The sequence below is a fragment of the Marmota flaviventris genome, chromosome 1 (assembly GCF_047511675.1).
Source record: "Marmota flaviventris isolate mMarFla1 chromosome 1, mMarFla1.hap1, whole genome shotgun sequence".
In the NCBI taxonomy this organism is placed as follows: domain Eukaryota; kingdom Metazoa; phylum Chordata; class Mammalia; order Rodentia; family Sciuridae; genus Marmota; species Marmota flaviventris.
The window spans coordinates 190,243,987-190,261,339 of NC_092498.1; the positions used below are offsets into that span (position 1 = coordinate 190,243,987).

Consider the following 17,353-nt stretch of genomic DNA (forward strand, 5'->3'; position numbering starts at 1 on the left):
GCAGTGGCATGGGAGGGGTGTTGAGAAGGAAATGAGGGGACCAGGATATTAAATTCAATCTTCCTAATCTTCAATAACCTAGCTCTAGCTAGGTTATTGGTGGGCAAGATGTTTAGCCCAACTGGTTATCCTGCATCTCCTTTACCCTAAACATGAGGGCTGGGAAGTGCCATTTTCTTAAAAAATACAACATCTCAAGGCAGCTTTTGTCCTAGTCTGAACAAGACTTAAAGTACCAGGATGAAGCAAATGAACTCAGACGGACAGGGAAGATTTCAGGATTGGGTTTGGGGGAGGGCTATTTGCTTAGATTCCCAGCGAACCTGACACCTGCCTCTGCAAGTAATCTTTCTCAAGCAAAGAGATTCATTGCCTGAACAGCTGGAAAATCTCCTGACTACAGCGCTATCCAGAATCTATATCTTTTCAGAGCTGGAAGTAGGTTGATCATATAATTCATTATCTGATCTGAACCCATCTAAGAGAAAAGAGGTTCTATTAGTATTTGAACTGTAAAACAGATGTAAATTAGGATTGTTTTGGGCAAACCTGGAAACCCCAGCAAGAAGGGAAATTTGAAATTTTCTTCCTATTGTTACCTCCTTTCACTTAGAAGCTACAAATTCTCTTTCTTTACTTGGAATGAAAACGTGGGCATTAGCTGTCAAAATTGGGGTACCACGAAATCATTAGAAACACAGAATATCAGGCTACCTCCTACACCCACTGAATCAGAATCTACATTTTAACAAGATTCCCACGTGATCAATAATGCACATTAAAATTTGAGAAAAACCTCTAGACTTTAATCCTACAGTAAATTTTTCTTTTTAACAATGTGGTGGAATGTGTGTGTGTGTGTGTGTGTGTGTGTGCGCGCATATACACACAACCTAAGTTTAACGAAGCAACACTTATCATTATATTATTGGAGAAAAATGTAATCAGGGCTCGCTAACTGAATTTCAGGGTCCACTCCTGAATCTCAACTTGTAGTTTGAAAACGCAGCTATAAAGCACCTAGAACAACCCAGAGAAGGTTACCAGGAGGGAGGAGATGCTTCGTGGGGTGCTATGGAAAGTGCAGACACTTTCCATGTTGGTAGTTTGTGAAATGCATGCACTTAGTCACTCCTGAGTAAATACTTGGGCCAGAGGAACTCCTGGGTGATGTGGGAGGGCGGTGAGGGGCAGCTGAAAGTTTGCCAAAGTCCTCGCAGGGGCCGGTCTTGGGGACATGATTGGCAGCTAGGAGAGAGCCAAGGCTGGATGCCGAGGAGAGGGAGAAGGCTCTCTGGCGGCTAGAGGTCCTGCCCAGCTGTTGGCGAGGAGTTTCCTGTTTCCCCCGCCCAGCGCCCGGGTAAAGTTGTGAGTCACTCGCGCGCACCGACCGACGACACCCCCGCGCGCGCACACGCTCGGGGCAGGAGCCGGCCTCCTGCGCAGCTCGCCTCGGCCGCCGGGGGCCTCCGCCGGCCTCCAGGCGCCCTCCTCGCTGGCGAGCGGGCACCACATCTGGCCGGCACATCTGTCCGGCCCGCCCGGCGCGGGGGTCCAGAGAGGGCGCGGCGCGGAGGCGCAGCCAGGGGTCTGGGAAGGCTCCGTCCGCTGCGCTCTGGGCTCGGTCTATGACGAGCAGCTGGGTCTGCCATGGGTCGGGGGCTGCTCAGGGGCCTGTGGCCGCTGCACATCGTCCTGTGGACGCGCATCGCCAGCACGATCCCACCGCATGTTCAGAAGTCGGGTGAGTGGCCCCCAGCCTGGGTTGGGCGAGGCGCCTGGGTTCTCTTGGGCTTCTCAGCCCTTCGCTGCGCTTGACAGTCGGCCCCGGGATCCCGGGACTCCGGCCGAAACCGGGAAAGTTTGTCCGGGCGGCACCCAAGCAGCCTGTGGCCGCAGGCATGTGGGGGTTTTACTTGAAAAAGAGAAGAAAAGTTCAATTGCAAGGGGGCGCAAGGCATGTCTGGCCCCCTTTGTGCGAGCAGGAAAGGCGTTTTGTTGGCCGCGATCGAAGCGAGCCCTCACCCCCGGAAAGGGAAGTTTGAGAAGTTGGTTATCTGCAGGCGGCCGGGGAGCAGCGGCCCGGGGCAGCAGCCTCTCAGGCCGCCAAAGCAGCTGCACACCTGGGCCCTCTGTGGCCGAAGGCGATGCTGCGTGCACACCCAGCTCTTCCGGAGACACTCCTTCAAATGGCCACTTAATCAGTCCTTAGCTCCTGGAAATGGCCACGCTATCCACCCCAGGCCGGTTTCTTGGCCCTGAATTATTCAATACAAGATTCAAGAAAAGAGATTTCCAATTTGTTAATTTGTCTGGGGTTGCCTGGGTGGATAACGGGGCAGTGGAGATAGTAAGGTAGAAAATAAGTTCTAGGCTCTGGAGATGGTCGTCTGGAGCAAGAGAGCCCTGCCTTCAGAGAGTTGAAGGTTTTCTGCAGCTATTATTTGAGGGAAGGACAATGGTTAAAATCCAAGAGATGTTTATAAGGAAAATGCACGAATTAAGTTCTTTAAGACTTGTTATGCGAATTGTAGAACCCATAAAACGTCGAAGTAGATATTTTGCTGCTGTGATTCCTATATCTCGGTATGTGCAGCTGAGGTCTGGCAAAGTATTCCCCTTTCTAAGTCTCAGTTTCCTCATCTGTAAAATGGCATGGTGGAGATTTGGATGATTTTACATACCTTTCACCTTGTAACATTTTACACCCTCTCCCCCTCTTGCAACGTGGAGATGTCCTGTGTAGATTTTGGGTGAAATGCAGAGGGTTCTGTTCTCCACTATTGCAAGAAAGAACAAATCCTAACACAAATTTGAGTTTTGTAGTTCAATAAAATCTGTGTTTCTTTCTTAACTGTTTTCCTACATTGCAGTAACAGAAGGTGTAGCTGCCTCTGATTTTACTCCAGACTCTCAAAAACAGTTACATTATGTTAATAAATATAAACATGGCACCCTTAATTTTCTGTGCACATTAAACTTAAGTTTCGGATCAGGAAAGAAAGAAATTAGCAGGCCCTGATTTTGTTAGTGAAGTTTTATTTACATGGATAAAATTTATGATTTGAAAATTCCAGACTCAATAGTCCATGAGTTGGTTTCATTTTATCTATACACGCACTTTTAAACAATCTGCTTTTTAAAAGCCTAGTGGTTTTTACTTGGCTTTCAAGTTTTATTAAGCCAACAGCTTTCATATTTTTATGACATTAAAGTTTCAAAATGTTTGAACTAAAGAATCATTGTGAATTTGTCTTCATTCCATTGGAATTAAATTTTCAAAGTTGATTAAAGTTTGAAGATAGCTACAATACTGATGAGAAATGTAATCACACTTACATTTTAATTTTCTATGTAAATAGATAGCTTCGGGTCTTTCTAACATAATTGGCAAAGTGTGAAAACATTCTTTTGCAATACCTTATTGCAAGATAAGATATAAGGGGATGAGATTACTTACTACCTCCTACTCAATCATTTTTTAAATATAGTAGCTTCACATGTGGGCAAAGAATTTCATTTTAAGAAAAAAATCTAAAAAATGTGTTTTTAAACTTTCAAAAAAATTTTGTTTTTAAATTTTTGACTTAGTACATTCATTCTTCCTACATGCTCAAAAATAAGAAAGGACTATTTTGGGAAAAAAAAAAATTGTCCAAAAACTGAAGATCTGAAAAATGAGACTTCTACTTTTCAGACACCTAAGAAAAGTTCTTGTTGGGGACTAAACAATGTCATAGAAGGTTGATGTTCCTAGTTCCTAAAACCAGCCTTAACAGTATACTTATATTTTTCAGTGTCAGAGACTAAAGATCATTAGCCCTAGAATGTGATCTTTGGTCCACTTGCCCCATTCACCCCCAGAAAGCTCATATTCACCTCTAGGCCACTTCCTTTAATAACATTTTATTTTTATCAAGTTATACAAAATACTAACCACATTTTGAATTCATTATCTTCTCTCTCTCTCTCTCTCTCTCTCTCTCTCTCTCTCTTATCCCAGGGGTGCTTTACCCCAGAGATATATCTCTGATCCTTTATTTTTTAATAATTATTTTGAGACAAGGTCTCCCTAAGCTGCCTAGGCTGGCCTTGAACTTGTGATCTTCCCACCTCAGCCTCCTGAGTCACTGGTTTTACAGCCTTGTGCCACTACACCTGGCCATTACCTTCTCTTTTGACTTAGCCTTTCATGGTGACCATTCCTTACCATTATCTGTATATTCAACCTGTTACATGTTTTGTTGATGACTTTTCATTCATCAACATGACTTTTTACATTTTTGTTTAGGTTTAGTTTTTAACTCTATTTTTCTAATCAATAATGACATCAGTGACATTGTAAAAAGTGGCTATTTCTTATTCTTCCTTCTTAACAATACTTATTGAGTATTTCCTTCTGCCAGGTAGGGAGCTCAGATCTGGAGACTCCATCCTGAATGTATAAGACAAGCCTGGTCTTTGTCCTCACTGAGTTGATGGCAGTGTGTTCCAAGCAAAGAAAGGGGTATATATTTTAACCCTGTGTACATGGAAACATTGATGTAAACTGTCCTTATATTTTCTTGGTCTTGTTTTCAAAAGCCCATTTTTGTTGTTGTTGTTGTTAAATGTGCTAAGCTAATGTTTATGTGGATTATTTCCTTTTCAGTACCTCTGACTGTATTTTTGAATTGATTTATTCTCACTCTTTTTTTTCCCCTTTTTTAAGTCTCTATAGATAAACAATTGGGCCACCCATGAACCCCTTCTCTGTTCTGTAGCCAGTATAATGGACCCAATGTGTCCACTTAGTCTTTTCTTTGGGGATAGTCTGGAGGTAGAATACTGTAGGGTACAAGCCATGATATCAAGCCATCTTGAATTCCAAAGCCACCTCCCATTCATTGACTGTGTAGCCTGTCTCAGTCTCTGTAATTTCTAGCTCTCATATCTGTAAAATGGGGATATAAAGGTGAGGATTAAATAAAATAAAGTTTTCAAGTGCTTAACATAGTGTGCAACCTAGTAAGTGCCCAATAAATACCTGATTTGCTTATTATTAACTCCTTCATCAGGCTGAATGAAGACCTCAGAGACCTGGGTTCCCTGTTGTATCTGTGTCTCCACATCCCACCAAGGACTACATTTTTCCAATGCAGTTTAGGCTGCTGTGTCTTTATCAAGCTGTTACTCTTTCTGGAACGCCTGCTACCTGGCTAATTTTCTCTCAGTTGTCAAGACTCAACTTGTGTTGTCTTTTAAGGAAACCTGCTTTGAATGCCCCAGGTTGAGCTAAGTGCCCCTTCCTGTGTACACTCTCTCTCTCTTTCAGCTGAAAACAGTAGCAAGTGAAATTATATCTTTACGGAACGCCCTTTCCATTAGACCTTTCAGCAAGGAGTGGGTCTCACTGTCTCAGGGTCTCCCCCAGAGCTGGCACATCATGTAGCATCTGGAAAGTGCGTCCTGCAGGATGTCATGCAATTTGGGTTGTGCATTTACCAAACCAACCAGTTACTGTTTATTGGCTATTTGGTCTACGGCAAAATCTTTCAATAAGAATAGTTTTAACTCTGATCAATTAGAACAGCAGTTTGGCTGTTTTTATACTAAGTAATTGGACCTTGTATTCTGATATAATATGGGAAAAGATATTTCAGCTTCTAACAAACATGATGAAAAGCTACTAGAAATTTCCATCTAACCCTTCAGATTCTAAATTTTAAATTAGTGTATGGCATTCAAAGCCATTGCAAAAAAATTTTTTAAAGTTTTCATCAACCAAATAATACTGACTTCCATCAACCAAATAATACTGAATTTTTTTTATCTAGAAGATTGTCATAAAGGAGACTTTTGCTAAAAATGTAGGCTGAATCTCAAATTTAGTTTTTAAGTTTCTTTTTTCATCATGTGTTGTTTTGGTTTATAAGCAGTGAAGCAGAGTTGGTCTAAGAGAAATGTGGTCCTGTCGCAGCCACTGAACAGCTTGAATATTACTTAGGTCAGATGCAAACCACTAAGATACTTTTAAAATAGGGTGCAGGGAAATATACTTCCTGGCTGCAGCTTGGTATTATTTAGCCAAGTTCCTCATAAAAACATAACTCTACCACCTTGTTAGCTTCTGCCCTCCAGGTCCATATGTACAGCTTCAGCAGATTTAAATTATGATTTTCAGTGCAAATGTCTTGGCAGATAGGTATTAGCAGCAAACATGCTCACCATGTATTTTGTACTCTCTCCTTTCCTTGCAATATCTTGATCTCCAGGTACGTGTTGCTTCTAAAGGAAGCAAGATAATGGTTATCATGCTTCTTTGCGCAACATGTCAAAAGGTTTGGAATGCTGTGTGGGCAAATGGACTCAGTTCAGGGAGGAGGTAGGGAGAAGAGAGCCTGGAAGAACTAACCTTCGAGAAGTTACCCTGAACCACCCACTTGTCCTTACTTAATGTGATTCCCATGAAGAAACAAAAGATGTTTCATTATCTTTATTTCTTAAATGGAAAGATGGAGCCTGCTCAAGTTTACCTGTGGTGTGTGTATTTGTGTGTGAGTGTTCATTCTAAGCCTGTCCTATTTAGGTTCTTTTCACTGTGTGTGTGTGTGTGTGTGTGTGTGGTGTATTGGGAGGGGTAAAGGAGGGATACAGAGATGCAGTGTCTGAGGAAAGAGGAAAAACTTGCCATCTAATATCATCAGATGATATTAATGGATTTGCTCTGCTTGCGTCATCTCCCTCTTCCTACTGGCTTAGTCTGATAATTGCTTCACATGGGCCAGAGCCACTGTGGATGACCTAGGCCTTGACCATTACAGCAGTTGACAGACACCACTTTCATAAGATATATATTGTAAACCTTGAGCATGTGGGACCATCCTTTGTTCACAGAGCTCAAACAACTGCTGGCCAGGGCAAGAAGTGCAGATTTTGATCGAACATAATGAAGAATATTTTGACTTCCGAGGTCCAGCTAATTTGAAGCCTTGTAGATTGAGTCTTCTTCTCAGCTATTCCATCAGGGTTGCTTCTGCCTTTCACTGATCGTGATCAGCATTTTAGGCCTTGGCATCCAGCGTGGAGCAAATGTCCCCTTGGATGTTCTCAACTTGGAATTTTCTCCAAGTATTTTCAGCTCTACAACTAAAATATAGGCCTAGGATACATGCAAAAGAAGCATCTCTCCTGGGTTTCAGTGGGCATCTGCTCATATTCTCTGCTCAGACCTAGGCCATGGCATGGACACACTCCTGGGTCTCCTAATTATACATTCTTCCTATTTTAGACCTTATTTTGGGCTCTGGAAACCCTGGAAATTCCCTTTCCTAAGCTTGCATCTACTAGGACCCTTTGAGTCCATTTTCCTGAAGGTCTTCAAGGCCATTTGTTGTATATCTTTTGCCTAAGGGAGTGGCCAAGGGGCAGGTTGTGTGTGTGCGTGTGTGTGTGTGTGTGTGTGTGTGTGTGTGTGAGATAGAGAGGGAAAAAGGAAGGGAGGGAGAGGGAAAGAGAGAAAGAGTCTGTTAGTGTTTTGCGTTTCTCTCTCCATGAATGTATATATTTTGGACAACATTGTCCAAACATACACATTCATGGAGAGAGAATCGCAAAACACTAACATTGTCCAAACATATACATTCATGGAGAGAGAAACGCAAAACACTAACAGGCTCGGGTCCAGGCCACCCCACACTACCCATTTATTTATTAATTTCTTTAATATTTATTATTTTTTTTAGTTGGTTGGACACAATATCTTTATTTTATTTTTATGTGGTGCTGAGGATCGAACCCAGGGCCTCGCACATGCTAGGCGAGCGCTCTACCACTGAGCCACAACCCCAGCCCATGCACCACCCATTTATGAGATGGGAGTTTGAGTACTGCAGGAATTCTAAAGGTGAATCTGGTCTTTTGAAATGTTGCAAGGATAGATTTTTTTCAGCTGAGGTAAAAGGATAAAACCTATTTCATTGAGCAATTTGTTAGCTCGATTTGTAACTTTAGATATTTTGATCTATGGTTTGGGCCTGTGTTTGTACTCTTACCCTGGGCCTTCCAGTTTTAGGGATGGATTTACATTAGCAATATTCCTTTACAGAAGTACTAGGTAAAAATTGGCTTTATTAATTAATTATATCAAATGTTCCCTGGAGTAGAGAGCATGCTTGTTAATGAAAACGCTGTGAGTTTATACACCATTGTGTTGTGTTTCCTTTGCAAAATTCAGGTTTTTATAGTTAGTGTTTTCTTGAAGGGAACTGTACATAGCTCTCTATCCATTTGACTTGTTCTGAGCAGTTTCACTTATACATATTTGAGGTTTTCCAGTGTCTTAGTTTCATTTCCTCTATGTATTGAGACCATTAGGGCAAGGTAGAGCTTATCTGAATTTTTCTATTGTTATAGATATTTTATTTGAGCAAACGATGGCTTTGTCAAGCCTTTAAAAAAAACAGGAATATTAGGGCTAAAAAGCCTTCCTGTGCTATAAAAGGCACAAGACTGTCAAAACTATGCACTTTAGAGAACTGCACATTTGGCTGAACAAACACAAATGCCTTTGAAGGAACATGGGGTTTAGGTGCACATTTTCAGCATAGGCCACAGCAGTTCTTTATCTGTTGAAGTTGTCAGTCATCACAAAGGATTCATTGACTTTGGGGTGAAATTCGCTGCTGCTATGTAGACTACTGCCTATAATTCCAGAACTCTGCAAACATTATCTACATAGAGAAACAGAGTCAGCATTATCCCCTGTGTAGTTTTACTCAAGAGTTTTCATGGACAAGTTTCCCAGAAATGGCAGGAGCTATCACTTATTCAGATCTTGCTACTTACTGCCTGGATCATGCTAAACACTTCATGTCTATTATTTAACCTTCAAAACAACCCTACAAGGGAGGTTTTATAATGCTCATTATAAGTCAGAGATTAAGGAATTTGCCTACGGCTACCCAGTTGGCAGATGATTTTGCTGGGGTTGGAACCAAGATAGTTTAGTCTGGGTATCTGAACTTTCGATTGCTGTGCTTCACTGAGACGAGGCTGCCTCACTTGACACAAACCACTTGTCCCTTCATGCAGGCTGTTGGAAGGTTCCAGAAGTTGAGAGAAATAATGACAATGTCCAAAATTTGTCTAATGCTTTAGCACTTTTTATGTGTTATTATATTAAATTTCCTGAGTGAAATAAAATTAATGTTTAGTTCATATACCAGGTAGTCAAACATCAGGACTGACTTTGACTTCAAGGGGACCATGAAAAAATACATATTTAGTGATGATTCTTTGCTGAATCATGGAATAGTTAAGCTATCAGGGAGTTTAGGTATTCTGAATAAAACAGGCATTTTATTTGGAAGGATTGGGTGAATTTAAGGATGCATCAAATATGTTGGGGATATATATGGTGGGCCCAGGTGGACCTACTATGAAATGTGTGGAACCTAACCTTCAAGGCTCCTCGCTGGTGTAAGCCCATCTCCTGACCTTGGGAGAGGCCCTGACAGTATGGTTAGCAAGTTGTCATCAAGTTAGTCAACAGCTACGAAAACTTGAAATGCCCTAAACCCTACAGTTTATATATAAAAAAACTGGTGGAAGTTTCCCCAAATTTGGAGGCAATCCAAAAAATGTACATGACATAAACGATGATGAGTTATGAAGCAGAAAGAAACTTGTTCAAATTTTTCAAGAATAAATTACACATTTTGATCAACAATTCTAGAGAAAAGACTGAATTATTTTTCTGTTCTTTCAGTAGAGAATATTGCAAATTCAGTTGGAGAAGTGAACAAAAAGAATGCAAATAAAAAAAATAAATGTAGAAAAGATATTTCAGAGGTGTGTCCAGTAGCTGATTGATTAAAAATATCTGTTTCCTATTATATTTTGTATTTGAGGATTTTTAAAATTTATAATTTGTGTGATGCCATTTAATTCTAAATAATATTTACTTTAAAACCCACATTTCTATGATTAATTTGTGTTATTCTTAAACCGTGCCCCCTGAAATTTACAAACTTCAGCTTCCTCAAGACCCAAATCTGTGACTAATGCTAGGGTTCTCTGTTGTCTTAGAAAATAAATTTTAAAATGCCCCCTCTCCTTTCCCCAGTTGCAAATAGAGACTGAAGTCTGCGTTGTTATATCACCAAACCAGAACTTTACTTTGCTCCAGGTTTAGCTAAACCCATCATCATTTTCCTACTTTGGAGTCCAGGGCCAAGTAGAAAAGAAGTTGCAGATATGTAATTATCACAAAAACTTGATCTTGAATGGAAGGTGACCCAGAGCTGACCCTTAGTTTACGATCACAAAAACTCCACCTAGGAGACAAAAAGTGACCCAAGCACAGTGCACTAGGAATCAAGGTGCCCCAATGAACAGGTGGCAGTTTGGTCTCATGGGGTCTTACTTTCCTTCTATGTGCAGTGACAAGAATTGGACAAGATGAGGAGGGTAGAGAGGGGACATGGGAGCAGTAAAAGTGGTGGAATGAGACAGACATCATTACTCTAGGTACATGTATGACTACACATATGGTGCGACACTAAATTGTGCACAGCCGTGGAAATGTAAAGTTGTAGTACATGTATGAAGACACGAGTTGGTGTCAACATACTTTATATACAAACAGAGATGAAAAATTGCGCTGTATATGTGTAATAAGAATTGTAATGCATTCCACTGTCATTTATTTTTTAAGTCAATAAAAAAATGTAAAGTTGTGCTGCAGTTGTGTACAATGAATCAAAGTGCATTCTGCTATCATATATACCTAATTAAAGTAAATGCATAAATTTAAAAAAAAAAGAACTGGACTAAAGGAAATTTCTCCTTTTTTTTCTGTTCCAAAATATTTAATTCTTCATGTTGTTAGAGAAATCATTGAAGTTGACCTAGCAAACATTTATATAATTCTTAACTAATCAAAATAGAAAACTATGAAAAGACAGAGCAGGTCCAAACTGACAAATACCACCAAACATTGACTTGGAGTTTTGTTAAAGATGGCTACTATTAAGAAAAAGAAAAAGAAACCATAGTTATTTTGAAATTTTCCTCCTGCAGGTGTGTTAGTGTACATCCTGACTAAATAGCATGTTTACTTCGGTGTAGAATTCACTCCTTTTGGCTAAAGGAAAGGCTGGCTTGGTTTGGGTGGTAATACCATTTCTCTTGTTAATTATGGTGTTTTCATTCCTCTTTTCCTCTAAATCTGTAAAAATGTCTGCAAAGGTTTTTTCTTAAGGTAGAAAATCATACAATGGTTTGCCATGCTTAGGAAAAGAAGTAAAACCCCAAAGAGATTCTATGTTTTGAGGGAAAGAAGAAAAAGTTGTCTGGATAAAATTAGCGCTTTGTTGCCTTTCAAAGATTTCTCCAACACTTTTCTTAAAATATTCTTAGAAGAGACAGAATTTGCTACAGATTGGCAGTTTTCAGACTGTTGTTTTTAGGCAAGGGAGGAGCTGTTGAGGACCATAATTGCGTTTCTGTATAGTTTGCAGATACTTGTCAGCACAGAATAGGAATCTTTTTTTCTTTTTCTTGGTACTGAGTATTGAACCCCAGGGCACTTGACACTGAGCTACATCCTCAGCCCTTTTTATTTTTTATTTTGAGTCAGGGTCTTGCTAAGTTGCTTAGGGACTCGCTAAGTTGCTCAGCCTGGCTTTCAACTGTGATCCTCCTGCCTCAGCCTTCTGAGAAGTTGAGATTATAGGCATGAGCCACTGTGCTGGGCAGTGTTTTGAGTAACTATCTTATTGCTACATATCATGTTGATATTTTATTCTCTAAAATATGTAATATTGGGCTGAGGAGGAAACATCTGATATAATTTTCCCTTCAAATAAGTAGAAAGGAAAAACAATCCAATCCATACATATGTAGTATTTAATATTTTAGAATCCCTTAAGTTATATTGTTATAAACTAGTTGCTAACAATATTAACTCATCCTGGACATTCTGACTCTTATAATTTTTGTTACTAGAATAGATTTCTTTTGTAATAATTTCTATTGCTTCTCTCATCACCTGCTTATTTCTTCTGATGAGCAAATCTTTTCCTTTGCTGGGCTCCAGTTTTCCATCACCTCCAGCTGTGGACTTGTTTGTTCTACTTTCTCAATCTTTCAGCGGCCTACCTCATCTCTGAACATTCACACTGCATGAGCTGTAACTGACATTGGGACTCACATCTTGAGCTAAAGTTTGCTGACCCTGAAGATGATGGGTTTCTGTCTCCTCCTGATAACACCACCCGAAGGTGTCCCAATAACTTGCAGTTTCTAAGGATCCAGCAGCATCAGCATCACTGAGAATTAACAGAAATGAAAATTCTCGGGCTCTTCCCCAGACCTTCAGCATCAGAATCAGCATCTTATAAGGTCCCCAGGTGATGCCGTTCATGTGTAAGAATCTCTATTCTCATACAATTAAAAAAACCTCTTCCCAGGAGGAGTCAAATTTTCTGTAATGATTTTAGTGGATTCCATCAGGATTCTGCCCAGCAGGAAAGAAGAGGAATATTCCATCTCAGGCTTGGGAGACTGAGGCAGGAGAATTTCGAGTTCAAAGCCAGCCTCAGCTATTTGGTGAGACCCTAAGCAACTCAGCGAGACCCTGTCTCTAAGTAAAAATATAAAAAGGGCTGGGGATGTGGCTCAGTGGTTAAGTCCTCCCTGAGTTCAATCCCTTGTACACGCCCCCCCCCCCAAAAAAAAAAAAAATGAGGATTCCAGGGAGAGTTATTGCAACTTGGTTTTATGAGACTCTTTGGACTCTTCCTAAGTTTCAAGGCCTGTTTAATTATATATAACCAATACACACAGGTTAGCAGACCAGAGAGTGTGCACAGGTGGCATTTGAATTAACCCTGTTGGATTTTGACCAGTTTGTTTTCCCCAAGCATCTTTCATGGGTCTTTCATCCATTGAATGTCCATATCTTGATCATGAACTATAGAACTGAAGGATCTGTTTCTCTGTGTGAGTCGCAACATTAATCCCCATTTTTACCACATTAGATTTTTGATCACAGACTGCTTTGACACATATGAGCCTTAATTCATTCTGAAGCTACTCTTCTGTGGCATTTCTTGAAATATGTCGCACTGCTCCAAACAAGGCATGTACTCAATAATTTAGTGAACTAATGACAAGTTTTTCAAAAATTTCTTCTCCTCTTCAATCCCTTTTAAACCTCCTCTTTTGTTTTGAGAAACTTATTTGGCTAAAGTTCAGTAAAGACTCACTACAATTTTCTTGACTCTGTCCACATTTTTCTTGAACAAATCTGAGAGTGCCAGTGCAGGCTTTTTCATTGATTGGCTTCTGTATTTTACTCAGCAGAAGGCAGTTTTTGTGCTTTGATGACATTTGCCTTCTAAAATTATGAGTCTTTGTCCGTTCTAATGACTTTAACATGGTGGCTGCAATAACCATATCTCATAATTTCAGATTTTTCCAAATAATTTTATTTTCTGACTTTCTTTTAACCTTTGACTTTTGAACTATACTTGGGAGAAGAAGGAGGAGTGGGGAGCAGGAGGAAGAAGGGAAGAAGGAAAAAAAGAAAGAATAAAACCAGAAAAACTTTCTGTTGCAATCCATATCTTATGTTGCTTCTGATTGCATCTAAAGTTATTTATCAGATTAGCAGAGTAATTTTTAAGTCTTAATACCAAGAATCTCTTAATCAGATGTTTACTCACAACAGAAACCTAGTTACATGAACTACATAACCATTTGGTTTCATTTTTCTCTTGAACTGTGCTTCCACAATGCAAACCTAAACTCTTATTTTGTGTCATCTATAAGAATCTTTTAATTGGTTTCTGCCCACGGCACCCTTTGTCCTTTTCTTCATCAATACACATATATTGTCACCAAACATCCTTCTGAATAGGTGGTCCCTGCTAGAGAGCCTTCCAGGAATCCTTTCCATGAATCCTAGGATATTTGCATAGTTGACCTTCCTCATTGAGGTCAGAGGCTGCCTCGGTGTCCCTGCTCCTGAAACAGTGCCTTGCACACAGATGGGACACAATTTGATGATTGCATGTATGGATAAGGCCAAGTCTCTCCCACTCTCCCCTTTGCATTTCCCACTCCTTGGTTCCTCTTGAACAAAGTTTTTTCATGCATCATTTTTTATTTCCAATTTCCTAGCTATGACTATCCCTTCCACTTTTTCATTCCTTCCATTGTTACTATTCCTCCAAATTTTCTCAGTCTTCATGTGCCCTGCAATAGCTTCACTCTTTGAAATCATGCTTGGCCTGAATGTTACTCCCATTGGGTCTCCCTTTAGTATCTCACTTCAATCTCCTTCTTTTTCCTCCTCACAGCCTCTCTCACAGTCTCACTCATATGGCCTGTTCACCAAACTGCCAGTGGTTGTGTGTGTGTATGCACACACACATGCACACACACACACCTGCACATGCATGTGTGTATGTGTGGATTCCCTTGTTAGAATAAAAACTCTCAGAGGGGGAGACTTCTTCAGATTCTGCCCTAGTGCACATACTCGGTAAATGCATTTGTTTATATATTGTGTTCATTACTGTTTGAAATTCATTGCTTTTAAAGGCAAGGAGAGCTGCTTGTGGATCCAACACTGGGGGGTGGAACTTTTCCTTTTTTTTAGACTGCTTACCTCCTCCCTACAAGCGGGGACGCCAGTGGCTTTGTTGCTTATAGCCACACACAGCACTGACAGAACCATAGACAGTGGGGAGTCGTGAATCATGTGCTTCATGTAAATTGCTCTTAGCAATGAAAGTTTGCTCTGTCTGCAGTCTTGAGTTTCAGTGAATTTGGGGGTGCTGCAGTGTGTGGGTGTTCAGAGCTCTTGTTGTTCCACACATCTCAGGCTGCCTTTGATTCATTTATTTTCCTGGTGTAAACTGTTTGTAGAGAGCTCAACACATTATGACTATAGAGGCCAGGAAAAAGTCATAAAGAAAATCATACCATCTGACTCAGGGCAATTATTTGCTACTCCTCCCTTTTCTTCTTATGAAGCAGGTCATCTCCTGTCATTGGGATTGGGGAGGAGGGGTGGCTGAAGGAGTCTTGAGGCTGAGGAGAGGGCCTGGTGACATTTTTATATCTGTCTGAGGGCAGGTATCCCCTGTTGCAAAGGTGACCCATGGTTGCAGTGTTTGGAAAGCCCTGTTAAAATAATACATGCTAAGGACCCTTAACCATAAAGCCTTCCTTAAATGGAGGCTTAATGGGGTGAGTCTCCAAGGAGGGTCTTGAAGGCCTTCAGTTTCCATTCTCTACCTGCAAAGCCACCCTGAGTGAACTCAGCCTAGGCACCAGGAATCCCTTGTTTCCTGTGCAAACACAGCTTTCCAGATAGGTCTCCCACTTCTCTTCCAGCCAGACCACCACCTGTGGAGCCCCTCCTCTATGAGAATTCTAGAGCTACCACTGACTGCATAATGATGCCTCAACTGGCCGTGCCCAACCTGTTTGATCAAAGGGGAAAAGGAGATGAATTAAGAGTTGGAGTATTCTTAGGTCCTCATAATCTATGGGAATGGTTAAAACAAAATTCTTCCAATAGGACATGCCACTGCTTAGTTCTCAAAACTGCTGAAAACATTTATCTCTCAAGATTTTAATGATGATGTTGGTAAAGATGTTTGGGGCAACAGTGTAATCACTTATGTTAATTCAGCACTTTACAAAGCATGTTTGCAAACTCAAGAGTGTTGCCTGCTATCAGTATATTAATGAGATGCCTGGGGTACCTTGGGGGACATTGAGAGAATACAGTTTCTTACTAGTTCAGTGTTAACTTCTTGAATAGCTGTTAAAATTCACTTTAACCCCTCCTGAGCCAAACCCGTTGGCCCTACCACTCCTAAGTTATAACTCCTTTTATATAAAAACAACTTGACTAGGTATTACATGCCTAAGTTGTGTTCTGCCAATCCAAACCATTTTGTTCTCCCCTGTATCTTTCTTTAGACATTCATCTTTAAGAAGTTCTGGGAAAGGAAGTGAAAAAACAATACTTGACCTCTGATACAATGTGCTGTTTTGATTATGATCAGTACTTTGATAGAATTTATCTTCAAGAGCGTCTCTGGAATGAGTCCTGAAAAGCTTGGGAAAGTTTGATTGATCCGGCATCACCTCTCTTAAATTCTCTTCCTTGCTACTCGACAAGACCATGTAGGCCAACTTGGTTTTCCTGCTTTTTAAACTGAAGCATCCTGAAGTTATAAGAAAACGAAAGAATCAAGAGTGATCAGGTGGTGACTGTTTTGGTTGAAAGCAGCCCCTGAAACCCCAATTTTCCTGGAGGGGAAATTATCAGAGGTGACCAGGGATGCAGTTGGTCTTAACTTAAGTGAACCGTTTTGCCCTCAGCCTTCTTTGGTACATCTATCCTGGGACCACACAACATGTCTTTCTTGGTTAAAATAGCTTTTAAATATATATTAAAGCAAAAAATCATGAAGATAAATATTTGTCTACTTGTCCAAACAGATTAAAAAAAAATAGTGCCAGGAAAACCAAAAAGAGAAGTAATTTGAATAACTGGACTGTCATTGAGGCTTATGGAAAATGAGTACCAGTGAGTGGGAAAAGTATAGCCTGATAAGTTTGAAGAAAACGTATTAGTGGTGTCTGGTTATAATAATCTTTTCATAATTCCTTTCATGAATAGAGCATTTTATTGTTTGCAGAACAGTTCCACTTGCATGTCGTATTTAATCTTGGAAACAACCTTCTGAACTGGGGATAATTATCCCATTTTGCAGATGTGGAATTGGAGGCCCAGAAACATGAAACCATCTGTCTAAGCTGTGGTGGGACCCCTCATCCACTGAAACATTGTAATGTATCTTGAATTTCTTTCCCTTATTTTATCATTTTTAGTCATTGTGCTCCCTCATTGCTTAAAGTGTAAGCATTAAGTCTAAAATAAAAATCTGAGGTCTTAGCCGGGTGTCATGGTGCACACCTGTAATCACAGCAGCTCAGGAGACCGAGGCAAGAGGATCATGAGTTCAAAGCCAGCCTCAGCAGTGATGAAGTGCTAAGCTACTCAGTGAGACCCTGTCTCTATAAAAAATATGAAATGGGGCTGAGGATATGGCTCAGTGACTGAATGCCATTGTTTTCCTATTTTTGATCAAATGCCTCGTTCTTGTTTTGAAAATTAGAAGCCATATTTAGGACTGGAGAGTCTCCTTTTTCCAAGTCCCACTGCTTTGAGGGTTTTGTGCATGGTCTTTCTGGAGTTCAAACTGTGTAATGAGTCATTTTTCTTTTTCTCTTTTCTTGTGGGGAACAGCTTCTTTTTGAAACACCATGAGGTCTGCCTTCTTAA

The 17,353-nt window shown here is 40.5% G+C and overlaps 1 protein-coding gene and 1 non-coding gene across 3 annotated transcripts in view; one reads left to right on the forward strand and one right to left on the reverse strand.

Annotated features, from left to right (window-relative positions):
* Positions 1-1,391: 1,391 nt before the first annotated feature.
* Tgfbr2 (transforming growth factor beta receptor 2) overlaps positions 1,392-17,353 on the forward strand; it is an 82,864-nt gene continuing 66,902 nt past the window's right edge. Inside the window, exons 1-2 of one of the 2 annotated variants that reach the window (XM_027932616.2) lie at positions 1,392-1,744; positions 16,782-16,856. In XM_027932616.2, coding sequence (XP_027788417.1) covers positions 1,651-1,744; positions 16,782-16,856 — 169 coding nt within the window. In that variant the 5' untranslated portion in view covers positions 1,392-1,650. The remainder of the gene's footprint in view (positions 1,745-16,781; positions 16,857-17,353) is intronic. The other variant, XM_027932615.2, reaches the window with a different exon arrangement.
* Positions 7,757-7,829, reverse strand: Trnaa-agc (transfer RNA alanine (anticodon AGC)). The gene has a single exon. It is a non-coding gene; the product is annotated as a tRNA-Ala (tRNA).